General features: G+C 40.6%; 1 protein-coding gene across 5 annotated transcripts in view; it reads right to left on the bottom strand.

The window, feature by feature from the left end:
- Nucleotides 1–27,130, bottom strand: part of CLUAP1 (clusterin associated protein 1) — a 70,815-nt gene extending 43,685 nt beyond the window's left edge. The window contains exons 1-8 of one of the 5 annotated variants that reach the window (XM_074886331.1): nucleotides 26,760–27,130; nucleotides 26,017–26,128; nucleotides 23,885–23,969; nucleotides 19,237–19,416; nucleotides 18,059–18,154; nucleotides 4,365–4,448; nucleotides 2,165–2,298; nucleotides 815–956 (exon numbers count right to left, since the gene is read on the bottom strand). In XM_074886331.1, coding sequence (XP_074742432.1) covers nucleotides 815–956; nucleotides 2,165–2,298; nucleotides 4,365–4,448; nucleotides 18,059–18,154; nucleotides 19,237–19,416; nucleotides 23,885–23,969; nucleotides 26,017–26,128; nucleotides 26,760–27,117 — 1,191 coding nt within the window. In that variant the 5' untranslated portion in view covers nucleotides 27,118–27,130. Of the gene's footprint in view, nucleotides 1–814; nucleotides 957–2,164; nucleotides 2,299–4,364; nucleotides 4,449–18,058; nucleotides 18,155–19,236; nucleotides 19,417–23,884; nucleotides 23,970–26,016; nucleotides 26,129–26,397; nucleotides 26,567–26,618; nucleotides 26,693–26,759 lie in introns of those variants that run through there. The other 4 variants (XM_074886329.1, XM_074886330.1, XM_074886334.1 and 1 more) reach the window with 4 other exon arrangements.
- Nucleotides 27,131–27,724: the final 594 nt, after the last annotated feature.

Raw genomic sequence — 27,724 nt, 5'->3', positions numbered from 1 at the left:
TCCAGAAAAAGGAAGCACTGGTTAACTCAGGGTATAGCACACCCACTGGTATCAAGGTCCAAGGGGAGTTCATTCACTGAAACATGTTTTCAGTGAAGAATGGAAGATACGCCCGGTAATGACTGTGAGAAAGATGAAAAGCCAAACAAGTAAAACATGAGCTACAGGAAGCTGAATGAAAGGTTGGCTGAAAACACTGCAGTCCAATAAACACCCAAAGAAAAGCACGGAGCAAGAGGAGATACAGATGCAGATTATCCAGCAGGATACAAAATAGAGAATTGCGCTGAACTGTTACAATTCAGCAAGTCAACAGAAAATAGAGTCTCTGCCAAACAAAACTGAAGTCTATGTGAGAGAGGATTCCAGCATATCTAATCTTTTCACTGATCCTCTTTGCTGTTTTCACTGGAGAGGACTACTATGAGGAAATTGAAGAGACTTGTGCTGAGAAACCCTTATAAATCAGTTGTTGGCAGATGATAAAAATAAGCACCTAATATCTCTTAGCACATACAGTGTATGCAGCAAAAGGAAGATTAGAAATGCTGAAAACAAGTCAGGCGGAGTCATAGACTGGAAAGGGGCATCACTACACAGGTTTAACTTTACTAACTCAAAACATAAAACTGTATTATCATGCTTATCCAAGAGCAGTCACATTTAGTGGACTGTCAGTAAACTGCCAGTCACTCAGAGCTGGCTCTACAACTAGTAATGCACTGCTTTGGCAAAGGGGTATTAAAACATTTTCTGTTATAAGCCAAGAACTACAGGATATAAAGTCGTGCTGAGCATTCCCGAGCTGTTTTACCTCAAACATCTCTTGCTCTGTCTTTCGATAATCATCCACGAGCTGCTCCATGTAGGTCAGATTACGGAATTTTTCTAGATAACTACTGTATTGTTTCTGCAGTTGCTCCTCAATCTTCTCATACTCATCCATAAAAGCAGGACTGGAGAGAACAAGCACAAACTACTCAGTGAAATATTGACCTCTACATGCAGAATTCTGAAATAAGCATTTTTGGTTTTGCAGCTTCCTCTCCATGTCTACTAAACCAATCTAAAAGGACCTTTTGTTTTTAAGGTTCAGAGACGAAAAGCATAAGACTACTTCAGCGACTAAAAGCACAAGACAAAAAACCTCATTAAACTATCCTGCAAAAACTACATACAGCAAAGGAAAGGTTATTGTGTACTCACTACCATTTCCTCTCAAACAGGCAGAAAGGCAACATTTTGGTCCCTTTAGCAGGCAAATCAAAATTAATTATCCTGCTGTTCCACAACTCAAAAAACTAGCTTGTAGCATGGCTGGTAAATCACCTACTTTGCGGGAGACTTATTTGCTGCAAAACTGTGCTGTGTCATTACAAGTGTAACTAGACATGACACCAGTAAGTGATGATGTCCTTATACTACAGAGCTAACTGTTGCACCCTGAAGAACACGACCGCTGTTTGATGCTTCACATCTACCCAATACGCTTCCTGCCAGGTCTTACTGATCAAAATGTGTGTATGAATCAGTCATTCCTTCCACCACTCATTTTTCTAATATTTCCTTCTTTTTTCTTTTCTTCATATTAGGTAAAAAATAGAGCATGATCTGGTAGATTGTATAAACTTACAGTTTAATTAAGGGCAAGAAATCAACCCAAACTGTGAATCTGAACATCTTGATTTTATGGCAGGCTGTATCACTGCCTAGAGGAATTGATCCTAACAAGGGATGCATAATGAACATTTTTAGGAGTGGCTAAGAATGCTAGAGGCCTCTGGGAACAGAGGGAATGTTTGCTCTGGTTGCCATTTGCTGAACTACCCGACACAATCTATGTTTAATGACAAAGGAAGAGCCAATGCATGCTACCTGACCATTTTGTACAGCTCAAGCAGCAATTAAGCAACTCCAACAAAAAACATTCTGGCCACTTTTAACAGCCCTGATATTCTGATTTCAAATTCATGGTAACAGAAAAATTAACAATAACAATTCAGACTGGGCATTTGTAGAGAAGAGAATCTGTCTCTTCCACAGGCCATCATCTCAGTCTCATTACACACTTCACTCCTTGCTGCTCTAAGCATTAACAACGCACCGTTCCATCATTTATGCTAACACTCATTTACACAGTGGATAATCAGTTCATAATCTTTACCGAACACTTTGTAGAGTTTGTAGCCTCTTCTGGCTTCTTTCCAGTTCCAATTTTCGTTTTTCAATCTTAGCTTCCAAATTGGCTTCATCCAAAGCCACATTATTCAACATGTCTTTAGTCTTTTGGACTTGTTCCTGAAAGAGAAGGATGGTGAACCATGGCTTGCACTGGAATAATTAAATTATCTTTCAGATGCTGAACATTCTTCTGTATAATCCCACATCTCATGTTATCAAATAACATTATAACAATGAGCTAGAACATAAACTGGCTAGGTAATGAACATTTTAAAAAGTTCTTTGTAGCCAGGATAGTGAACTACTTGGACATTTACAAATTTAAAATACCTTTTTTTTTTTTTCCCCCCAGACATTCTTAAAGAAGAAAAGAAAAAAACCCCACAGCTTGCCCTGGACTTCAACTTTATTTTTTCTTCTCGCTGAAAAAGCTGTAAAAGACAGGAAGAAGCCTCTTCAAAAAAATCTGACAGAATACATAAGGACATCTCTTGACATGTAAGTATCTCAATAAATGCTGATGAGAAATGTATTTATTTCTTGGTACTATTTTAGGGAAATTTAGGTGTTTTTTTTTTCTCTTCAAGATAAAGGTCACTTTTATAAAGAAACTCTATCTGAGTATCTTCATCCTTTCCTAAGCCTTGCTTTATCCATCTTTTCAAAGTCTGGGAAGCATCCTGAACATTACAACACATGCTACAGGAATCAGGAGCAGGAAGTGGGAATATTCCAGTTTATTAAAATGAGATGAGTACGTTCAGTGTGCTCATGTGCAGGAAACTATGAGCATCTTTTGAGTGAGAGTGAGAGAGAGAGAGAGAGAGGACTTCACAAATGCTGAAATTCCAGCAGTAACTGTTAGGTCCTGCTCAGCTGTAACAGATCATTTCATTAACTGGTCCAGAACTAAACCAGCTGAGTTACGTGTTACTGCTATTTCCCAAGAAGCCAATTGCTCTACTGTGCTGCTGTTAGTTTATTATCACTACTGTGTAGATTAGCAATGCATATTAACAACATCTAGAATTCATATAGACTGCGAGTAGGAGCAGAAACACAATGAAAGATTGCCTGGAGTATCTATTGATTATGCATCGGCTGTTTAAATCTGGAACTCCACTCCTTGTTAATTACACGATTGGACTGGATACAGTTTGCAGTTAAATAACTTATAGTAATCACTAGGATTTAATTAACCACTGTACTTGCACAGTGGCTGCGAGTGCAGCTAATGGTTCAGAAACACGGGAACCCAAGCACTGGAGCAAGGACAGTGTTGCCAAGACTGGGACAGACAAAAGGTCCTCCAAAACAAGAACCATAACGATGCACTGGCATGGCACTAATTAGCACAGTGCCGGTTCTTCTCACCTGCTTCCGGGTACCAGCACATTCTGAGTTACCAAGTACACCCCTCACAACCCTGACTGCAAAGTTTACATGGCTTAGACAATGTAGGTGAGATGTAGATTTCTGTGCTGATTTAGGCAATTTTTATCCCTCCTGTAGAGCTTCTGGGGCTACTACTGAGCTCCTAACAGAGGAAGGGAATATGACTAAAATGCATTTTCTCCCAAGAGAGAGGCCAAGGGAGGCCAAGCGCTGTTCTTTGCTGCATCAACTGAAGGAATGTTTCTACACATTGCACCAACAGAGTTATGCAGTGCAACAGTGACAGCAGAGCAGGTCTTAACCTGCTTATGTTCTCCTGGGTGCTGCTGCTAGCATCATTTACCCTTTCTGCTGCAGGCTGTGATTTCTGACTGCCAGCTCACAATCATCGCTGTGCCACAGACACCTCGTTTCACTCTGCCAGGAAAGCTATCGGTTTCAATTAACACACTTGTTCACTTTAAACACAACAGGTTTCCCAAATAAACCGTAAGGATCATCAGTGACCATATTCATTACAACAAGGAGTCATCACTTGACTGCTCTCTGCCTTGATGAACTTCTGTTCACACATCTGATGTTACCTAAAGACCAAAGTCTGCATTAGCCATGAAATGAAGTTGAACAGCAGCTATTAAGTAACCAGCTGCAGCACTACTTGGTCCAACCAGCTGAAGGTGATGTGTGCTTTGGCACTCTTAACCCTAGGCTGTTGATAAAAAGAGCTATGTCCTTCGTGCAGAAGAGGAATGATAATTTTGCAATTAAATAAATATAGTTTTGCTTACCAGAACACAGTCAATGGCAACTTTCATCATCTTCTCAGCCTCATTTATCTCCAAAGGTCTGGCAATAGATTCTGTTCTTGCTTCCTATGAAATAAAAACACACCAATATATTTAAGCACTACACAAAGGAACTAATATATGCAGAGCTGAGGGTGGTCAAGCAACAATTATATGATCATCTGCATAATAAATGGAGCAGAATTTAGTGTTTGTTCACCAAGGCTCAGATGATGTAAAGAAAAGTCAGTTATGTGAGGCTGAGATTAACACTGACCAATTAAAGCATCTTTTCAAAACAAAGTAAGTGCTACTCTCTGAACTGCAAGTATTCTTGAATGCAGATTTTTGGAAACTGCACTGGTTATTACATGTTGAGCAAGGTATGCAACGTAGCACAGATTTCATCATCTTTACAACACAACCCATGAAAACAATAGTGTGGGTAGATGTGCACAGTGTCACAAAAATTGTGGAACAACAAGCACTGTGAACCCATCTCACTCTGCCAGGCACAGTGATCCTTGTTTTGATCCCAAAGGATGAAAAAAACCTCTTCCACCATCAGCAGTTTCGGGGACAGATGGTCTTTGGGGTATTCAGCATACACTTGTGTGTATGATGTCTTACAACACTGACCTGGACATTATATGAAAATATTGAATTAATTGTTTGCTACTGGGAGGAGAGGAGGGAGATTTCTGCTGCTAAATGTCCCTAAAATCATCTTATGTTAGCAAACCATTTGGTAACAGGTGGATAAAGATGGAAATAGAATTTCTCTAGTGAACATCTGACTAAGAATCTAAAAATGCTTTATACACATTGCAACAGGCTGTACCCAGCCTACTACAAGATGAATTCTGGAAGCAGATACAATTACTTTGTTATCATGCCAGACACTCCAGATTGCATAGGTAAGTACTAGCACAGGCAGCCTAGCTCCCTCCCCACCAACTCAAGTTCAGGGAATTGCACGGTGAACCCAACCAGGGAGCTCATCCAGCCAAAAAAAGCAGCTTTTTGTGTGAGCTTACTCCTCTGCTGGATCAGTTCCCTGAACAAGCCTGCCACATGCTGCCCAAAGGCTTTTTTTTTTTTTTTTTTCCTGGCACAAGAAAAGAAGTAGAAGAAATATTACGTTGGGGATAGTGACAGGAGCTACATCTGTTGGTGGCAGTGACAGCTTACATTGCCTGAAGTGCTCGTGAATGTTCCCCTGTCCACACAGAAATAACAAGCTCCAAGCATCAGAAAGTTAATTTGGATGAAAATAAGATACAAGGAGTCTGCACAATACATATTCCTTGAGTAACTCCACAGGCAGACACTTTCGGAGGAAGACTGGACAAGAATAATGTAGCTCAGTAGCTATTCTGAGAACATTATGCATTTAACAAGCTCAACAACATGCCTATTTATTTGTGAGGACTTTGCCTGAACTAAAATGGTAGCCAGGATCAGCCTGGTGGAGACACTGCCCTGCCAACTGTACCGGGTTCTTCTGACAGCAACAGTGAGATCTCTGCTACAGAGCGAACGTATTTCAAACAAAATAGTTTATCACTCAGCAGGAGGAAGGAAATTATTTTCCTTCCCACTTTCAAAAGAGATAAAAGAAACAGCAAGGGCCTTAGATTTTAATTATAAACAACTCCCTTACCAATTTCCTTACAGTAGCCAGGTAAAACACCCACAGAACACGCACTAGTCGCTGCAGTGTGTGCTGGGTCAGGGTTACTGATGGGTTTAGATACACTGCTGAGATCTAGCTTTTTAAGTTGGAATAATTTATACAAGTTTAATGTCTTTTCTTCCTCTACCTTCCCTGTACTACCCACGAAAGTTCCACTTACAGACCACAGTCTTTATGCAGAAAGCCGCATCATTTTCTCGAACAAGGTTCAGTCCTACTCGCCTGGAAAAACGTATCAGGCCAATGAAGAGTAATGTAAAAGCAGAAATTTGTTTTTTCAGACTGCTGAATCAGGGCTAAACTGTAAACGGAGAAGGTGCCTTGCACCAAAACAGACCAAGAGGAAAATCCATGTGGACCATTACAACCCATGATAGTGGACCATTATATTAATATATAATGGAAATATATTTGAAAAATAAATGTATGTTGAGGGTATCAAAGCTGTTGGCAAATTTTTAATGGATGTTTTTAACAGCTTCCCTGGGTATCCATCACTGGGCCATTTCCTGTTATCCTATGGAAACTCTCAAAGCGAAGACTTAGTTTTAATATCTCTTTTCAGGAAAGACCACGCAGCTGGCCATATAGAAGAGGATTAAAAGGAAGGCAGATCACATTAGAAAAATAAATACCCCACTAAGATTATGAAGGCATTAGGAAAAACATTTACTTTAAAATACCAGAGTTGGTCAATTTAAACATTGTTAAGCCATTAGCAAATTAAAGAAAATCAATTTAACAAAACCACTTTGACTATCTCTGACTCCCCACATGAGGAACTAAAGCACATTCTTCCTCCAGCCCAACTCATCCTCACTAGTATTTCTTACCCAATATAAAATATGCAGTGACACGACAACTGAGGTTTTTACAACCTGGCTTTATATGAAGGCTCTTCTGCTTGTGCTTAAATCTGTGGATACAAATAGGCTGTATACTTGAAGGCAAAACCAATTTTCTAAATTTGTCCAAATACCAGGTTTTCCATTGCCACTGGCTGTACTCATAAGTCCTTGTGCTCAAAAAAAGCGTGCAAATGAAACTGAGCTGAAAAATATGGCCTCATGCATTTTCTTTTAAAGTAATGTACTCTTTGCAATTAGGTGTACTGATCAGAATACACATTATAATACACAAGAGGTTTCCTTTAAATTAACCATTAAAAATAGAGTTCTCGGGAGAGATGAAAAATATAGAAAAAATTATCAAGGCAAGGGGAGGTAAGAAGTAGAACAATTTAGGACTACGCCTGGTAATTACAACTTGAGAAAACAAACGTACGCAAAATCAGAGAGGTATTCATGGACAAAGTGATTGTTTACCTGATTCCTCTTCAAAGCATCCAAGACCTCCCTGGCTATAGTTTTACATGATAAATACTAATTAAAAATCAGGGAAGCCAAGTGTAAAATTATTTTTGATGAACTAAAGCTGACAATTATTAAAGAAAACACATGAAGGCACACAAGAGACACCATTTGCTGGCATTATTTACCCTCCCTGGTTGGACTAATATTTGGTGCTGCATGGAAGGGCTGAGACTTTAATTCTTCAAGTTTTGAATCTCATTTTGGACAAAGCCAATTGGAAGTACTAACTAAGTTGGCTGGTTTAGACTTGAAAACTTTGTTTTCTTTGGAAATGAGACTTTCATCACAAAGTAAGAAAGATTTCTAATCAAAGACTTAGCTGACTGCCCCATCAAGCAGAACAGAGCACAGCCTGACAGGACGTTCCCCACAGGACATGGAAAGTAAACAGTGAAGCCAGTTTTGCCCAAATTGCACAAGTTTTGGCATCAAAAGTGAAGATAAATTCCTTAGCCCAAAACTGTATGCAGTCATTTCAAGAAATAACAGTGGTGTTAAAGCATTCAAAGCTCCAACTGTCTAAAGAATTTACTTGTCTGAAATCTGCATCCCTGCTGAGTGATGGTCCTGTGGGTCAAACAGCAGCGACGGAGAAGGCCACAGCAGATGGTCAGAGCAGAAGCCTGAGGTCCTGTCCACAGGCATCAGACCAACAGCCAGCCTTCTGGAGGAGGCAGCGAGCTGCGGTTCTGGCTGTTCGCTGCAGCAACCACCTTTTGGTGGAGAAGTCAGCCAGACACAGGACCACAAGTCACCATTATTCTTGGAACACTCAGCTTAGTGTCACAGTACAGCTTCTTTCTGCCAAAAGATAACAAACCAACTGGTTCACCTAACCAGCAGTTCTACCTTGCTCAGCAAAAAAGCATCCTGCAGGACACAGAGGTAGTCACCTTACCAAACCCCCTTGCAGCTTCACTGCCAAACATCCAGCTAAACATAAACAGGCTGGTTGAAATACAGAATGCAGAAAAGCAGCACAGGAGTTGCCTTTTCTGTCACTAAAGACCTGTTCCACAAAGGTCTGCAGCCTTAAGTTTCCTGCATGTGGAAACACATGGACCTCTCTGCCCCTCCAGGATCAGTAGAGAATAGCTACCTTTTATTGAAAGTATAGTACCTTTTAGGGTGTGTACACAAGGTCTGAAATACACGGTAATATGCAGATGACTCCATTGCCTGCACAAATGTGTCCACTGTCATCTTCCAGGTATGCCCTAAGTCCATATTATATTTGCCAGTCGTCTTCAAATGTCTTGGATCCCCTCAGACATCTGAAGTGAGACTAGATGTCTATGTTGCAGATTAAAAAAGCACAGTATGGCTTTGTCATCTTTCTGAATAATGAAAAAAGTCAACTCACCACCACCACCAAAAAAAAACCCAGAACAAAAAACAGGTAACAGCTCCTGAACATTTGGATTTCAGCTCATTTGCATGTCAAATACAAGACAAGAAATATTCTGTACTGGCAGCTAAAATTGTTGAGAAGATAAGACAAAACTCCCCAAAAGCATCAAGAATTAGCAGCAAACACCACAGAAGGAATTGGTATACTGGCAAGTATTGTATGGGCTCCACAGACCGAGTACCAGCAAAGGGTCCAGATACAGCTCCTAGCATCTTCTGACCTTAGCAGAAACTGGTACCAGCAAACAGCACTTTCTAGGTACATTGTACCTTTCCATTGTGTGCAAGGTGTTACAAAGCTATTCAGAATCCTTACATGAACGATAATGTCGTGAGTCCGTTCTGAAATCTAGAAGCACTTTCATGGACTCAGTTGTAGCTTGATTTAAATGTCAGACCTAGAATGGGAAATAGCTGTACTATCGCTTGGCCTTCCACTGAAACCTGAAGAGCTTCTCTGAAAGTCAGCTGACTGTCAAGGCAGCAGCAGTGATGCTAGCACTTGTCTGTATGTGGAGGTTCCTGCAAAGTGAACTAAGGTGCAAATTTTGAGTGCACTTGCTACTTTGAATTGTCTTGCTAGTCAAATATGTTAATGTGCAAGAGGTAATCCATTTGACTTCATAGCATAGTTTGGGTTGGAGGGAACTTTTAAGGGTCATCTAGTCCCACCCCCCTGCAGTGAGCAGGGACATCTTCAACTGAATCAGGTTGCTCAGAGCCCTGTCCAGCCTGGCCTTGAACGTTTCCAGGGATGGGGCATCTACCACCTCTCTGGGCAACCTCTGCCAGTGTTTCACCACCCTCATCGTAAAAAACTTCTTCCTTATATCTAGTCTGAAACATCATTACACCCTTACTGATACTCCTGTCTCCTGGGTGCTGCAGTGCTAATGTGGAACACTGCAGCCATCCATCCTAAATTCCCACACTCCCTTGCTGCACAGTAATGTCACCATCCAGAAAGCCAAATGCACTTACTAGCCACAAAAATCAGGGGCAGGAGGATGCTACCATCTCTGCAAATGCGCTCCACTGCTTCCCTTATTGAGAATTTTCCCCCAGGAGCTTTATACTTGGTTAACAGTGAAGAGCCACTATTGTGAAAACTATTCTGCAAATATGCCCAGTGAAGCATTTTCAACTGGTAATAGTTTTCCATCATTATGCATCAAAAACTGATAAACCAGCTTCCTGCATGCTTGGTGTATGGACAAACAGATACACATATCTTCTGAACTACAGTAAGGAGCCAAGGCAAGTAATTAAGCACGGCCAGCACACAAGTCACTCATGATAAATGTGGTGTAATACACGTATATACTGATGTGCTCAAGCTCTAGCAGAAGTTTCTAAACACCTTTTTTGTTTTGTGACAAGGACCAGAAATGAAAGCTTTTTTCTAACACACTGGTCTTGTGTCATTTTTTGACCACAGGTTAAATCCTTCCTCATTTTTCAGTTTGTAAGCCTGATACATACAAAAGCTGCATTCAGTCTTAGTCCAGGAAGCATCACAGCCCCGCTCCCTGCAAATAGGGGTTTTGCAACTACTGCTGTCTATGCAGGCAGTACAGCTCTCCTTCTGAAGAGTTTATTATTCAAGGAGTTCACTAACACACACTGTGATCACATTTGGCTAATATAGGGAATGGATCATTAGGCATTGTTATATAAGAACAGGAAGGTACAGGAGGGACATTAAAAATAATCCAGACCTTCTGAAGAAATCTAATACTTCCTAACAGCCTACTTTCCTCCTCAAGAGATTAAAGCTGAAGATAATTGAGCATTTGCTGCTCCCTGGCTATGTTGCTTTCTTCTGTGCTCATCTCAGCAGTCCACAAAGGGAATCCACAGAGACATTTCCCTACTCAGCAGTGCAGAGCCCTCAATCAAAGGCAGTGTCTGAAACCCCCTGGCTATCCCAATGTGTAAAACCATGCCAGAGGAAGGTCGAGATAGAGAACCAACTGGAAAGCATAATTTTTCTGCAGACCAAAAAGAATCAGAAGGCTTGCCTAGTCAGATAAAAAGTAACCTGAACATATGCTTTATGACTGAAGAAACCCCCTACAAATGCTGGCATACAGACTGCTGGGCAAGAAAGGGAACTTGAAACCTTTCTGACAGGCACGAAGTTACGCTGCTCTGTTCCCTCCCCACATACCCCTCCAGGTCCACTGGTCTTCTGATTCAAGAGCCAATTCCACTGAATTACCCTCAGCTCACAAACCCCAGCACGTGCTTACTGTTATCTTCCTACATCCATAAAAACCTCACCTTTAATTTATTTCATGTTTCATGGCAAGCTGCATTGGTAAAGCTTGGATTAGTCCACAGGACTATTGGGTGTCACTTAATGGGTCCTTAACCAGGAGGTGGCTTGTGATGTCTCTTCCAGAGTTTAGCAAGACAAGAAGGAACATATTTCTTCTAGCAGAGCAGAAGCTAGGTTTGTGAGTGAATTTCCTAATATAAACAGATAGAAGTGTCCTTGGGCAGCATGGACAGGTGGGAGCTTGCTTTTTGTTTTTTAAAGGGATAAAGAACAGGCTCATCAAAAAGACAAGACACCCAGTCAGACAAAAATCTTTCAGTTTCTCCTTTTATCCACATTCTTCTCTAACAAAATTAGAAATAGAATTTCCTTTTCTTATAGATAAGATACAAGAAAGCTTCAGGAAGGGTTATGATTTTCTTAGGAAAAAAAAGCAACAAAAAGGAGTATATTTTTCAGCAGTATCTTTCAGACACATGAAGACGTCATGCAATGCTGCAGCAAAGGTAAGAGCAGGCGTTGTGTATGCAGCAATACCACCCAAAGAGATTGTTTAAACTTTTAATTCACATCAAGCCTCTGACTTCAGTAAACATTGCCATACAACTTGGGTCTCCATTCTCAGCAAAGGTTAACAAGCAGTAAGTGGAGTGGCTGTTATATTCCAGCAACAGCAATACCAGGTGGCTCTCTTTGGGCAGGAACAAAGGCATTTTAAATAGCTAAGAATAGCTAAAACCATTGTCCTTACATTTAAGCCAGCACATTTTCCTCTTATCTAATTAAAATTTTGACACGGCTATACTTTGTCTCAGGAAGGAAGGTTAGGAATAATGAACAACCAAAACCTCAGATATTCAGAAGACAGTGTTTCTGATTTAGCCTAATTAAGTGGAACTTCTAGCAGACTCATACAGGTTTTGACAAATGCTGTGACATAGAAAAGATGGTTCAAATGCGATTTTCTTCTCTGCCAAACTAGAATGGTTTTTCAGTCTAGAAACAGTCTAGAACCGAACTCAAGAAGTCAGATCTTCCTACTAGCTGACAAAATTTTCCATGCACTGACATAACTGGCTCCCAAACTGCACAGAGAAATGTGCCACCCATCAACCTATAGCTGATGCTATGTCTTCAAGAGAAATACTCCTGGGAAGTTCACTACAAAATCATTTCTTACATAAAACACATCCAGAAATGTTGTATCCATGTAACTTACAACCATGGCTATGGTTAAAGCGATCTAAAATACAGGACAGTATTGATTCAACTATATCTTACAGTTGTAAGGTTTAATTTTAGCTTCCCACTTTGCAATAAGCTCTTCTCCTCAAAACTGATAGGTTAGGTTTTGGTTAGAAGCAGGACAATTCGAAGAAATTGAAGCAAACTAGGTAATTCTCCAGAGTTTTGGCAATTTCAACTACAAATTTCCACTAGAAATCATGTGCAACTTTGTAACCAAAGCACAGGAAATGAGAGAAATTAGTTTATCAGACTCCCCCAGGCAGTATTTCCTACCCAGAACTAACATTTGGCAGATGGAAAATGCTTCCAACGTTACAAATAAAATATTTTTTTGTAGTTAACGTTCAAAGAGTACTGAATAATGCAGTTGTCACTCAAATCAGATCTACCTGTCTACAGAAAGAGTAGGTGGCAAACTGCAACAGGGTGAGCTGGGGGAGGCAGGGAGGAAGGGCTCTTTAACCAAAAAGCTGCGAATAGTGAGATCCAAGTTAAATGTCCTCAGTGGCAACTCTTTTCGTTGTAACTAGAACCGTCTCAGTTCCACAGCTGGATCTAAATGCTTTTGGCTCTCCTAAGAGTTTAATTCCAGCGTTTCACAAACTGAAGTCAGGAAAGAGGTTCTCAATGACTTCCATCAGTTTTGGAACAAGCTTATACTGTGTGCATGAATACCAGTAACACTTGTAGTGATACCCTGTACTCAGAAATTTATTCTCCATAGATTGGGAGACACTTTATCTGGCTGTTAAAAGTTTTAATCTACAAAATTACAGAAATTACTTTGTTTACACAAGAGGATACACAGGGAATAAACAGTTTGTTCAAGGTCACAGATGGAGCAAGTGCCAAGAGGAGCATTAGAAAACAGACCCACTGCATTGCCCGACTTCAGCACAAGCTAAGTACGTATAAAAAAAAAAAAAAGATTATTTTCATCTTTCTTCAGTTTTACATGGCTTAGAGATAATAAAGATGTAAATAAAATGAAAACAACCTTGAGAAGGTCAGAAATCTTTATGCCTGCCACCAACACAGAGGCAGTTTTATTCTGGAATTTTTTTGCTTCGTTATCTTACTGCATCTAATAATTCAGCAAGTCTAAGCAAGGCAGCTTCTTGACAGGCTCCTGCTAATGTGTCCACAGGACCTCTGGCAGATGCAAAGTGGCAGGCACTCAGAGTCAGTCAGCTTTGCTGAGGTGTTATAAATAGCCGTAAATATTTCCTTTTGGATTTCAGATGTTCAATGTATAATAATAATGCAGGAGTGTCCTTTCTCAACTGATCACAACTGACCTTCAAAGTCATTACTGCTTTATTTTGTACTAAAGAATTATTTGGATCACCTCATCACCCCTTCCTCCCACCAGAGATTCATCTTGCCATTTTCCCCATGAACGATTGTTACAGGGCATAGAGGACCACTGACTTTTCTAACACCTTCTGGCCATTTACAAGACCGCAGCAGTTAACTGCATAGGTCCAGAGGCAGCCACCACACATGAAATCCAAAGTGAACACATAGCAAAGTGGTGCTGCATTTTGCCTGAGTACTGACATTAATCCTGTGGCTGCTTTTCTGGATTTTGGGCTCGACAGGCTTAATCACAGCACTGGTATTTTCAACTTCTATTTCTTCTAATCATCCTAAGCATTTAGTATAGTGTATGAAGAGAGAGAAAAAAATCCAAACAAAATCATCCATCCCCACATCAAATCCAAATCAACCTCCACCTTCTCCATCCAAAAAATAAAGCTAGAAAAAAGATTAAAGGAAACCAGAACTCGAAGCATCTAGTTATTCTTCCAAAGCTAGTTGTAAATATTCTGAAAATGAAGGCTACGTAGTAATGCAATGCAGAGAAAGTCCCCCTGGCAGTAAAGGAAACAGTGAAGATAAAGACATATGTCTCCGTGACAGAATTTGCTTTTCAGCTGGGGATCTCACTCTGTCGTACCAAAATTCATTCATCAACTCCACCACACTCTATGCATTCCAACTTGGCAATTTCGATGCTCTAAGAACTTGGACCAGTAAGCCTGGAAACTACCTTGCAAATATAAGGCTTAAATTAATTTTAAAATAAAAATTCTGTGTCTCCACCATTGTAGTGCCAGAGGACACCAATAACCTAATCCATGCTCATCCACAGTCGGTTTAGAAACAACACAGCTTCAATGGAATTCAACATTTAACTCCAAAGATCCTCTGATCAAGTAAGGGTTTTCATCCCTTTCCTCCCTGAAAGCTGAATTGCTCCCCCACGTTAACTGGGCCAAGCTCCCATTTAACAGTTCCCTGACAGTGCAGGTGACACAGCCGTAACAACACACACACACAGCCTGTACTCCTGCCCCTCCACTCGTGGTGCTCTACACCCACTGCGCAAGTTGGGATCCACTGACAGTGGGCAAGGAAATCTTTGCAGGGCTGGGACCAAATGGCTTCTCTTCACATTGAAGCTTTCTGCTTCTTGAGGATTGTTAATAAGGAAATGCTTTCCTCTTCTTTTTCAAATATAAAATCTGATTTCTTTTTTAAACCGAAAATTACATTTGTGGTGTTCATTTGATGAGAAAAGTACAGCTTTTGGTTGCATTTTTTTTCCCCCCCAAAAAATCTTAACTAACAGCATCACAGTCTGAATTCTGATTCTTCTGATGTTCTTAAGTTAAAGTTTTTTCTACATTACAGATTAACTTTGAAAGTAGTTTACATATGCATAAGAACTATATATTCAGTCAGGAAATAATGTATTTATAAAGGCATCAGAAAGGCACAGTACCACATTTCCAAGAAAACGAATACAAACTCTTCCCAATAAATACGCACATGTATTTAGATCGTATGTATCTACATCTAACAGAACCATTCTGTTAACAAACTCTTCTCTAGCTGAAATTTTTTTCATTCAGAAAGTAATTTATTTTAAGAAGTGTTCCATGATTTGAAACAGTAAGATTTATCTAACATATAAGGCTTTTCTACACAGTTTCTATACAAATTATGTGCAAAAAGAACTCCAATAAAGTAAGCAAAGGCTGTGACACAAATTAGAGTCAACAGTTCTACAGGAAATAATGAGTTTTACTTCACTTTTTCCCAATGATCTTTCCCCAAAAGCTGCTCAGACTATGAGAACAGACCTAGTCAACCCGTTAGTGCCAAATGCTGGCATTTCTTTTACAGCTGCTGGAAAATGAGGCAGTCTTCACTTAGGGTAGAAACAAGATACGTCATCAGTCTAACTAAGCCTAGGCAGCAAGATCCTTCATTTAAATATTTGGTAATGGATGGATTGGCAAAAAAAAAAAAGAGGTTCAGTGAACATAAAACTACCGTGTTTTCAAATTCATTAAAACCATATCACAGCTGTCGATGCATTTTAATATACGCAAAAGGTTTCAGAACATAGAATGTAATGGAAAAATAAACCCTACTGCTCTCCTACCACCCTTTAAGAGTGCAATCTCTCTGCCAGTGCAATTTATTGCGTGCATTACTTAGCCATGCAACGTCGAAAGAAAATAAGCAATGGAAATCAATAATCTTCACATTAAAAAATAATAAAAGTAACCTTAGATTAATAGCAACTAATTTGATATCTACAGACAAAGCTCTAATTCCCCATACGAAGTCAGCATTAACAGCACTTCTACTTCTGTCCACCTGGAATCGGGCAGGCAGAGGATGCCATCCCTGTGATCTTCTGAGCACCTCACCAACTCTGTGAAGGATCCAGGGAAGATGGCATGAAATGAAGAGGGGCAATTCCTTACTGCTCTCAACACCAGCTACTCAGAAAGAACTGCAGCTCCACTGACTTCCATGGGCATTATCAGATGGAAGAAAACAGCAGCGTTTGGCTCTAAGCCTCTCATTTGATGAGCAAATCTCATACTTCCAGTGAAAGGCAAAGTTGGGTGCTTATAATCAAAAAGGAAAACTTGACAAATTTCACTGAACAACTGGTTACTGCAACCTCATGGCTTTTACCCTGAAACTGCTTGCTTTGCTGCAGGCTCAAGTCTCAAACTTGTCACACGCTTATGTACCAAACTTGGCGTTTAACACACAAGCCAAAAATGGGTTCTTCAGGTTTAACAAATCACTGAAGAAGGCTGGAACCAGTCACAAATCATAAGGAACAGAGCATGAAAGTCTCTTCTGCTGCTCTCTGGAGGTTCTCACTGTGCTGTCATAGTGTCACCTTGTGCTTTTAGGATATAAACTCAGAGCTAATGAGACAGAAGCAAAGGTCAACTTTCCTAAGATAGGATTTCTTAAACACAACAAGTTCAATCTGTCAAACCTTTTGCAAAATATAAACTGTGTCCCTATCCCCATCTTGTGCACACAGTCATTAAGCCACAAGAAACATGCACTCACTACAGTATGTAAGAAATACTGTCCTTTTAGAAATTGCACCTTTAAAGTGTCTTTGATTGAAGATTTCTTAATGGGCCCAGTGAGAAATGGCTACACTGAAGCACTTACTCAGCTCTTGATTTTTCATTTCATGCTTTCAGCACTCTGCACTTGTGCAAGTCCCTTTTCTAAGGCCCAGTTCTAAAGTCAGTTGGACTCCTAAAAGCTTTGATTTAAAGTGATTAAACAATGCCCAATTTCAAACCCATGCTTGAGTACTTTTTTAAAACGTTGCCTTATATCTGACTTTTCAGTGGAGTTCTTAGGGATGCTGTACACAGAGAAAGGGTTTAATGCTCCAAAGCAAATATTAACACGTTAGGTAGCATCTGTGTGAAAACTATTTCAAAGCCAAGAAATTAAGCAAAGAACGTAAGATGAGGAGTGACTGACTAACGTTTTTGTGACAACCGTGTATATTGAATTAAACTGGCTTATCACTTCTCTCTCCCTTTTGAAGTCTGAATGCCTTTCACACTGCTGTGTACCATGCTGACTTACGCATCTAGCAGAAAAGGCAGTGTTCCACAGATAATCTTCCCTGTATATCACCTACCCTTTGAAACACTTGTACTCCATCAGACAAGGATCTGGGACCATTAACCATCAAGGCACACGGTCTACGGCTCCTTCAGGTGCACTTCCTACAGCTCAGATATTGTATATCTGAAGATTGCCAAAACCAGTACCAGAACATTCAGGGTTTCCCTTCTTTAAATGTCTACTTTCAGAAAATTAATAACCTCCAGCATTGCAGATAAATGCATTTAAGAAAATAATTGAAAGACTTATTGGCAGTGTTTCAGGACAGTTCCGTGACTTCATGCAACAGCTTGTGATTTTACAGCTAAGCTGAAGAACATGTACCCTGCAGGCTTGCGAGGCCTTCAATTACTCTAACAGAAATAATGAGCCTTGCACTTGGAAAATTAATGGCATTAATCATTTATCTTTCAGAATATATCTGTCCCTGCCACTAAAATGTACATATAAAGTTAATAATTCCAAAGAGTTCTACAGAGAATATTTCACTTTCCTGCTAAAGAGAAAATGTCAAACTGGTCTCTCAAGCTTACTGCAATCCAAGTATGAATATGAGGGGGAAGGAAATGCAAACTTTCAGACCCATTCCTTCAAACTCACAGAACATTCATTTTAGATGCAGCCATTAAGAAGAACTACTGATACTTTTTTCACCTTCTTCCTTTGCAGCACCCACTGAACACAAGCTCTTATACACTCCCCAGAACGCACTTACCCTTAGTTCAACTTCTTTGCCAAGTAAGTCATACAGACTTGCTCCTTTGGAGGTGATTTCAGAAGCAAGCTGTCTAGCTGCCTTCAAGTCAGCAATCTGGAAACACAGCAACAGCACTGAATAGTAAAAGAGAATGCCCCAATATCACAAAGAAAATGCACGACAGATTTTTCCCATTTTGATGTTAAAATCACATATGAGGTCAGCACAGTGGCTGAAATTCTACTACAGTATTGAAGAAGTTGTCCACTGGAACCAGGAAGCCTGTCTCTTGACTTTAAAATGGTCTAGATGAGGCACCATTTACACATTGGCTTTTGGGTGAAACCCCAGCCACTTTAGGCCAACAAAAAAACCCCAAAACTCCTAAAACTGTGACTTGGCCAGTTCATGTGCTGCCCAGGGCAAAGGGAAACATCACCTTTTTCATATGAAAAGTTAGAAGTATATATACATACGTAATGACTATTGATCATCTACAGGTGTTTTTTCATTTTTTCTTTGGGTGTTTTCTTCAGAGACACACACCAGACTTACACAGAGGAAAAATTGCCTGTGGTTCTGCCATTTTTTCAAGAATGGTAGTATTATTGCCTAACAAGCAGGCATGGCATACTATAGCTATAAAAGAATCAAAGACTAGAAGTATTAAAATATCGAAGAGGTGCTAAAACTATCAAAAAGCAGTAACAGAAATTCCTCTTATTTAACAAAGTATTGGGTTTTTTAATATTTCGAGACGGTATTTATTTTAAGGGCTTGAACAGCTTTGATGTTTGTTAGGGTAACATGAAGACTTCCCTTTTCTTCAATGCAAACGGGTTGAAAACCAACTTTCAGTCTGTATTTTGCAAACTCCTCCTTTTGCAACAAGGTTAGCAGATAGAAAATAGTCTTTATTCCAGCCTACTCCAATATTTCTGTGATTTCAACAGCAGTCCAAACCACAGATAACCAATTTTGTGCCACTGTTGCCTTGTGTTATGCTTCTGGTTGAGAATTCACAGAGATTAAAACAAATCATAGCATATAACCTCAACTACAGAAAGTATGAGTTAAAACCATACCCGCTCCCTTGTGAGAACATTCTCTACTTAAGTTTCGGATAGAAAATGGATTTGTTTTTTATAGGTTAACACAAAACCCCTGCCAAAAGCAAGAGTACAAGTTTTCCTTACTTTTGAGCCAAGATCAAACTTGAACTTGCTGCTGTCGTCCTCACTCACGTCTGCACGTTCCACTCCCTTGGTATTCATAGCACCGTAAAGCACAGAGGTGACCTTTAGCAGTTCCTTCACTGCATACCCATCTGCCTGGTAAAGCTTCTTCGTGTTGAGCTTTATGTGAGCTTTGGTAGCCTTTGGGAAGAAAGAATGAAGTCATTGTGTCACAAAGAACAAAATCCTCATTTACCTCTTCACTCTCCACTTGAAAGCTCTTTTGGGGGGCACCAGAATTTTTTTTTTTTTTTTTTTTTTAAACAGAAATCAATCTTCCTGTTTGGAAACACAAGTTTCCTTCATCATAATACTGATGTTTCTAGAAGAAATTTTTCTGAAACATGTGCACTCTCTGTACATCAGAATATTTGCAGATAATTGCCAGAATGAAAAAACTCAAACTATCCATTAATTCTTCCCCACATGAAGATCAGCAAAAACCCTGTGCACCACTTAAATTCAAATTAAGTTTAAGTGGAATGTAAGTGCTGCCCAGGTCTTGCGATGATGCTGGAGAGAGGTAAATTTCACCCTTAATGAGTTACAAGAGTAAGATCAATTATCCTAATTTAACTGTCTTCTCTTCCAGCAGTACCTTCTGAATATTTTATTGTTTCTCTCAAATTTTTCCCTGCTATGATATGAGTGATTTTACTCCCTTGTCTTCCATCTCTGAAAAGTACAGACAGACCAGTAAGGAAAAAAAAATTAAAAATTATAATATTATCTTTTTATACTTCAAAATAATAAAGGGGAAAAAAGAGCATAATAGAAATGATACATCTGCCACAAAAAGGACACAAATGTTGTTCTTTAAATTCCTGACAAGACTGTATTATAGACGAATAGACACAAGGAGCCAACACCAAACTTCAGATAAAACTTTGAGGCAGTTTCCCTGATGGCATGACTAAACAATCAAGCAAACAAAAACTGATCACCGGTTATGAATACAAAAAACTAAGCATCCAAATGACTTAACAGCTTTTTTTCGGTATCTTTTGAAGATGAAACTTCTGCTAAAATGTTTATCCTTTGGGAATATTGTGTGGCAGAAAGAATCTATCCACGGTTCACTGGTGGTATTACACAACTTTGGTATTACAGCGTTACCGTAAGGAATTCACACCCCCCTAGGGCTCTGACAGTGCAAGATCTTCAATCTGGGGTAAAAGACTCAAACATTAAAATGGATGATACAAGTTTTGCCCACTCAGCACTGAGCTTCACTGAATAACTGACTGTAGGAAAATTTCCTGTGAAACTAAAGAGAGAAAGGACCACATCTCAAACCATGGATTGAGCTCCAACTTTTCACAGAACAAAGGAAACAGAAATAAATAGCTGTTGGTCCATGTTTCTTCCTATGCATCTTGTCAAACTTTGTGACTTTTCAATCAGACTTCCATCTCCAAGAAATGTTTAGCTCTTGCCTCTCTCATCCCAAAATCTCAACCCAGCAGAGGAAACTGACTCTACATCTGCTTCCTGCTGACAGGAACTCAGCTGAAAAGTGAAGACAAAACTTCCAGAACAGCTTACTGATGTGGTACATCCTGAGCCGGGGGAATATGAGGCTTAGGGTACAAAAAACCCTAATCACTTTTAAAACTTTTCACCACCGTGACCTCAAAGGAGCCAATACGCAAAGTGGAAAGCCAGATATGTTCTTCTTCCTTCCTTTTCAGTAGAAGGAACCTAAAAAACTAATCGTAGAAACAGTTGGTATTAAATATTAAGAGAAGCAGATTACTAAATTCACAGAATCTGTTAAACATCCCCTACACAAAGACAACTAATGCACCACATCACGAAGGATGTTGCTAAGGATAGGAATTCCAATTTCAGTTCCATTCAACCCCAAGAGAGAAAAATCACAGAACGGTTTGGGTTGGAAGGGACCTTAAAGATCATCTAGTTCCAACTCCCCCTCCATGGGCAGGGACACCTTCCACTAGCCCAGGTTGCCCAAAGCCCCGTCCAACCTGGCCTTGAACCCTTCCAGGGAGGGGGGAGCCACAGCTTCTCTGGGCAACCTGTGCCAGTGCCTCACTACCCTCACGGGGAAGAATTTCTTCTTTAAGTCTAATCTGAATCTACCCTCTTTCAGTTTAAAACTGTTACCCCTCATCCTATCCCTACACTCCCCGATAAAAAGTCCCTCCCCATCTTTCCTGTAGCCCCTTTAAGGTCTCCCCAGAGCCCTCTCTTCTCCAGGCTGAACAATCCCCACTCTCTCAGCCTGTCCTCATAGATAGGAGAGGTGCTCCAGCCCCTGATCATCATCTAGTAAAGGAAAAAAAAATGTTTTTTTCACTCAAAGACTACTTAAAAAGAAGAAAATATACACAGATAAGTACATAGATTTTTCAGATTGGCATAATGGCATTGCTTACTCAAGAAGGCAACTTCATGTTTGGAAGGCTTGAGACAGACACCTGTGTTGTAACAACTCTAAATAGTTTTGAAGTATCATTAAGTATCACCTCCATCTATTCTGAAGATCAGATTATTACAATGCAATAGAAAAGATAAAGAGAAATATACTGCAAGAATGGCATCAATAGTCAGAATGTTTGCTTTACTTTAAAATCTGCTTTATTATTATCATAGGGCCAAATTTTGAAAGTGTGAGGGAAATGCAGAAACAGCCCAGGGAAGAACCAGAACTGCCAGCTGAGTGCTCCAGCCATTCGGTTTCAGAGTCATGGTCTTTAGCCTGTCTGGCCCAAACATTTTGCATCCTTTCCTGTACAATGGCACATTCTTGATAGGAGGAATGAGGATTGCTCTCATCTCCCTGTCTTCTTTTAATACTCAGGATAGTCTCCTGGGTACTGAAGTAGTGGCTCTAAATTTCCACTGCTTCTCCCATCCCTTTTTAAAAAACAAGTATTTGCCTTTTGCAAAAAGTTTGGTACCTTGGTTTGCTAAGTATGTTTTCATGAATCAATTTCTGTGAGACTAAACTCATCAGAGGCTTTTTGTTGCACTCCACCTCAAATTTGGATCCAAGCAGCCTCGAGTAGGAGCCTGGTATTGAGCCACACGGACTAAGGCGGTTCTAGGTGGGCAAGTGATTAAAAAACTACATAAGACAACCTGCAGACACTTCAGGAACTTTTGGGTCCAAAAAGAAGCCATTTGGTGAGTTCTTAAACTACCAGTAACACAGAGTAATATGTAATTTGTGTAAAAAATTAACACATCTTTACTCCTTGTTGAGTAAAGGAGAGCAATACTCTACTTATATGTCATGATGATTAATCCAAGCTGGTATTCTCTTCTGAGGCAAATCTGTCTCCATCAAATCTCACATCTGCCTATGGATGCATAAAGCTATTAGCTACTGGAGAAGATAACTGTGGATCCCATGGACAGAGAATTATGAAGGAAATGTCTACAAGCTTTTCTCATTCTGAAAATGCTGAAATCCTACAATAATCCCCATATTATTGTGCAATATTAACTAAGACTAAGTAGAGGATGATTAAAGAAATTTCCATTCATTTCATTTTCTGCATCTTATTATGTAATTCTTCAAAACCCTTGGGATTTCTTACATGAAATCAGTTATTAAAAGGAAAATGTATGCATAACATTGTTTCTGCTTCCACACTTGCCCTTTTAAAACATGCTTGATTTGAAAACCCTCCAAACAAAATGGATCTGTTCACTACATCTTATGATGCTCCAGGGCTCAAAAGTGCATTCTGGTATGTACAGAACTGTATCATGCTCTGAACATAGTAAAATTAAGAATTAAGAAAATTTATGGTGAACATCACAAATCAGAAGGGAAAAGCTGGCTTGTTTATAATGTCATTTTAATATATTTTAAAAATTTAAAAAAGTATTATAAGAAATTAATCTTTGGTATTAGCACAAAGACTTCCATTGCTTCCAGACCCACCCACAGCCCCATTAATTTTTTTTCTACCTGATTAACAGTGCTGTGTAAGTGTGCCATAACTGCAAAGACTCATGCTGCATCAAAATAACAAGAATTATATGAAGGACAATGTTATTTTATTCCATGGGACTAAAAAAGTTGATGGCCCAATTCAAGTATGCTCATGTATAATGTGACAAAAGATTTGATCTGAGAAAAATATGACTTGATCTAGTAAGTGAGAAGGCTCATACAACAGAATACCAATATACAATTCTACATCATAACGAAAACATCAGAAGTTACAACTGTTCAAGCATACAGAGAATCAGGCATCCAAAGTTAGCAATAAATATGATGGGTTCTCTTCTGAATCCATTTAAACGGCTTCAAAAAATTTTGTATCTACAGCTATATCTTCCACTATTACCTTTTTATAAATATGAAGTGATGAGGATGAATACTGTTTTAGCGTCAGATGTTTAGATCCCAATTCCACAAAGATACGTACATAACTCTACATGATTTCAGTAACAGCACACCCTGGCCTGTTCAAGTTTCTAACAGCACAAGATATACAATACAGCACAAGAATACAATACATACCCAGCTTCTCATTGCAAGGAAATTGTCAGGGTTAAGAGAGAAAGCATTAAAGCTAATATAGAAGCAGTATTTCAGTGTGTGTAAGCACGATTCCTTAGGCAGACTTACCATGAACTGAGCCACTGCCTTGATGAAGAAAACCCGGTCCTGTTCTGTCTCCACATCAGGAGGAATATCAGTCTGAGGTTCATACCTGTGGAAAGAAGCAGGTGTAGATTCTGATAAGAAATACCTGTGTAATATTAAAGACACTGGTTTGTTTGTGAGGCAAAAAATCAAACAAAACAAGCACGTACGAGACTGGAAAATAAATCTTTAGCTCCTACTGCAGATCAGGGTATCCAGACCCTGGAATGTATACAATGGGTTTGTGTACAAACTGCAAAAGCTGTAAAACCTGAGGAAGTTCTCCAGGAGGAGTGGTCACGGTGGGGTCCTGAATACATCTTTTCAGTCAGTTTTGCAAAGGAGCAAAATTCAGCTGTCTCAATCAAGTCTCTGAAACACTTATTCTCAAAGTAATTTACTACTTAAACCACAAGCTACTTATATAAATCAAACTAAACTTAATCATGTGTGGCTTCACAATTTAAAACACCAGGCATACGACTGACAATATTCCCAGTCTTTCTGGCGGTACGTTAAAATGACTTGTACCAGATTACTATTGTTCATAATAAAACCAGCCACCTTGTCCTTTAAAGTGTTATGACACTTTTCCACCCTCCCAAAATACACAAGAGAAGATCACACTCGGACATCATCTCAAACATATTACTTTCAAAAGTAAATGAAACTTATGAAAAAGCAAACTGAAAGATTGTGAAATGCTTAAAAAAAAACATTCATGAAATGCAGAAACTTCTAGAAGTCACCAGCCTACAGGAACCAGGGAAGAAAAAACTCCCAGTTTCATAAATGCTTTGAGATTTTCAGCGTTCAGAGAGGCAAAAAAAACCATCTTTGCATTCAAATCCCATTCGAAATTATAAGCAAGGTGTATGTGAAGTAGCCTCTCTGCTTTAAAGTGTAATTAAAAGACTTCTAGAAGCTGGAAAAGCTGTCTGCCCGTGTCAAGTGTAATTCTGACCCATAACAGAAAAGGATGCCAGTGTTCAGTCACTATTTGGTCTGAAAGTGAAGCACTTCACTATTAGGCATAGTTTAAGCTTTTAAAAGCTTTTAAAAAGAAAAAAGCTTTTAAACAGAAGTTTAAGCTTTTAAATGTGTGCAGGTTCATTAGAGAAATGTATTTTTAAAACAATATTTCTGATTTCTTTCAATTGCTGTTATTTTATTGTTACATACTAGGGAGGACACTGATTTGTGTTTTTACATGAGTTGAAAACAACCAGTAATTTAGATCATGAGTGTAACAGCAGTATCTCAAAGAATATTTAGATAACTTAACCCAAGTAATTCTGAATGGTTGTAAGTATGTCCCCATTTTATTACAATTGCAACAGTATTCAGCAAATTTCTAACAGCTCAGTAATTAAACTTAATGGATACTAATTATGAATCCAGGCCAAAAAGTAGCAATCAGGCAAATGGGTCACTGTCATATTTCAATTATAATAGTCTACCTTATGAGTAGCTTAAAAAACGTAGTTTATTTTTTCACTTACATGGGAGAAAGATGATTATACATAATTTCATTAGCACTTGAAGTTTCATAAATATTTAACCAAAGTCTGTCAGTGGGTTAAGTGGGTATAAAACTACAACTGGTAGTTGTAAATTAGTAGTGTATAATATTTTTTTTGAAACTTGGCATGGATGCTAGACAATATCAGGTTGAAACAGTAACAATTGTAGCAACAAGGTAAAAACTAACTGTATCTTGACAAGTTCTCACCATTTATCACCCTGTTTGGGGTACAAGGTCAGATATAGGCAGAATGGTGATGGAGTTTGTAAAATATGTGAAAGAGATACGGCTACTTCTGAGTAAGTATGTCCACCTTCAGGATGCAATCTCTGCCAGGACTGAGTCATTGTATCTTTTACTTCAGCTGTTAAAACACTTTTGGTGTTGTTGTATAATTAAACTAAAAACCTGCAAACTTAACTACTATATCTTCTATCTGCTATTTAGAAGAGTAGATCTGAAAGAATGGGTAAATATCATTATCTTCCTCTTCAAACTTCTTAACACAGTTTCACACCAAAGCATCAGCTCTAAGCATATATATCGCATCCCAGCATCAGCCCCAACATTTGTTAGCCTGATCACCAACCTTTTCACTAGCCAGAGAAGCACTTCTGAAACAAGCATGAAGTTTGGGGTTTGAAAATTCTCCATAGATATGAGTCGGGGATACCCCAGTGCCCTCATCATCTCAGTAAAATCTGAAAAACAAGTAAGAGCACGGATGCCTTCTTACATCTCCATCATGGCCATTACCAAGAACTCCAGTTCCCACAGCACGCTGTTCATTTACCATTTGATATGCCCTGTTCAAAGTACTGTTAAAGAAAATCCTGAATGGATTAATTAAAAAAAAAAAAAAAAAAGTATCATTTCAATAGAAAACATGCCCGAGTAAAGAAGCGACTTTTTAACAGGAGATTGACTGGACAGAAACAACCTTAAAACAGCTTCTCTCTACAAAACACACAATTTAAATGAAGTTAACTACAATGCAGCATCCCCGTCCTCTGCGTTTAGCGTGCCCTGGTAAGCCCAGCCTGGCAGTCAATCTAAAGACAGGCTCCAACCCTGCAGCAGGCTCCTGCAGCCTCCTCGCAGGCCCCAGGCGCCCCTCACCCGGCTCTAAGTGAAACCACAGGGCAAAACTTAAAGGAAAAGCGGGACCGGCGCGGCCGCTGAGACACCCACTGGGGCCGGAGCTGCTCGGCGGGCCCCAGCGAGCCGCGGCTGCCCGGGGGGGCCTCAGGGGAGCCAAGTCCGGGGGCTGCCGCGTCCCGTCCCGCCCCGCCCCGTCCCGTCCCCCCCGCGCCCCTCAGCGTGGCTCCTCACTCCTGAGGTCGCGGAACGACATCGCCGGGGCAGCCCGCGGGCCTCCGCCTGCCGCCGCCGCACTAGGCCGCGCCGCTCGTCTCCACGGCAACCCCCCTACGGCGCAGCGGCCGGGCCAAACTCCTGCGGAAAGCGAAGCGCCATGGCGGTGGGGCCAGGCCCGGGGTCCCCGGCCCCTGCGGCACCTCCCGAGCCGGGGCGGCGCTGGCTCTGCCCGGGGCACCCTCCCTCCAGCCGGGGCGGCGCCCGGTCTCCCCCTCGCTCTGCAGGGAGGTGGGGCCCGCTGCCGAGATGGCTGCCCCTGGGGTGCCGGCTGGCCCCTCGGCCCGGGCCTGCTCTGGGACCAGCAGCGTGTCATGGCGGGTCCCTGTGTGCTGGGAGACGGCTCCCGCGCCCCACAGCTCCCTGCTGTCGCACGCCAGCCACCCACCAGCACCCTGCCTTAGGCGACATCCAGCCGGGACAGGAGCAGGGAGGGAGGGCTAAGAGCCATCATCAGTTATTTCCAGAGAAGACCCATAGTACCTGTGCCACATTAAATGGTGGGTGCTGTGGTTTGAGGAGAAGGCCGTGCTCCCCCACAGGACAGCACAACCGTCACCAGGGATATGAAAACCCATGTCCTCACCTCGCCTGAGCGGACACAAACCCACCGCTGCCATATCCCGGGGGGCTGAGTCTCCAGCTCTCAGTCCTGTTGGAGTCAGCACATCCACCTTCCACCCGCTCTGTGGAGGAGGACTCGGATGTCTCGGAGGACAGGAACCCGGCGCACAGCTCTGGGCGCTCGAGCGTCGCAGAGCTGAGCTCAAGGGTGAGCGGAGGACCAGGGCCAGCAGGAAGGCAGGTGGGAGCACCCTCTTCTCTACAGTCACACACTTCTGATGGGCAGCCAGGGTGCCACAGCCACGCAGACACTGACTGCAGTACGTGGAGCACTCGCTGAAATGCATGAGAGGTCTGTG

The sequence above is a fragment of the Strix uralensis genome, chromosome 16 (assembly GCF_047716275.1).
Source record: "Strix uralensis isolate ZFMK-TIS-50842 chromosome 16, bStrUra1, whole genome shotgun sequence".
NCBI classification, from domain to species: Eukaryota; Metazoa; Chordata; class Aves; order Strigiformes; family Strigidae; genus Strix; species Strix uralensis.
Note: the sequence above shows the minus strand (reverse complement) of the source record. Positions and strands in the feature narration are given on the sequence as shown.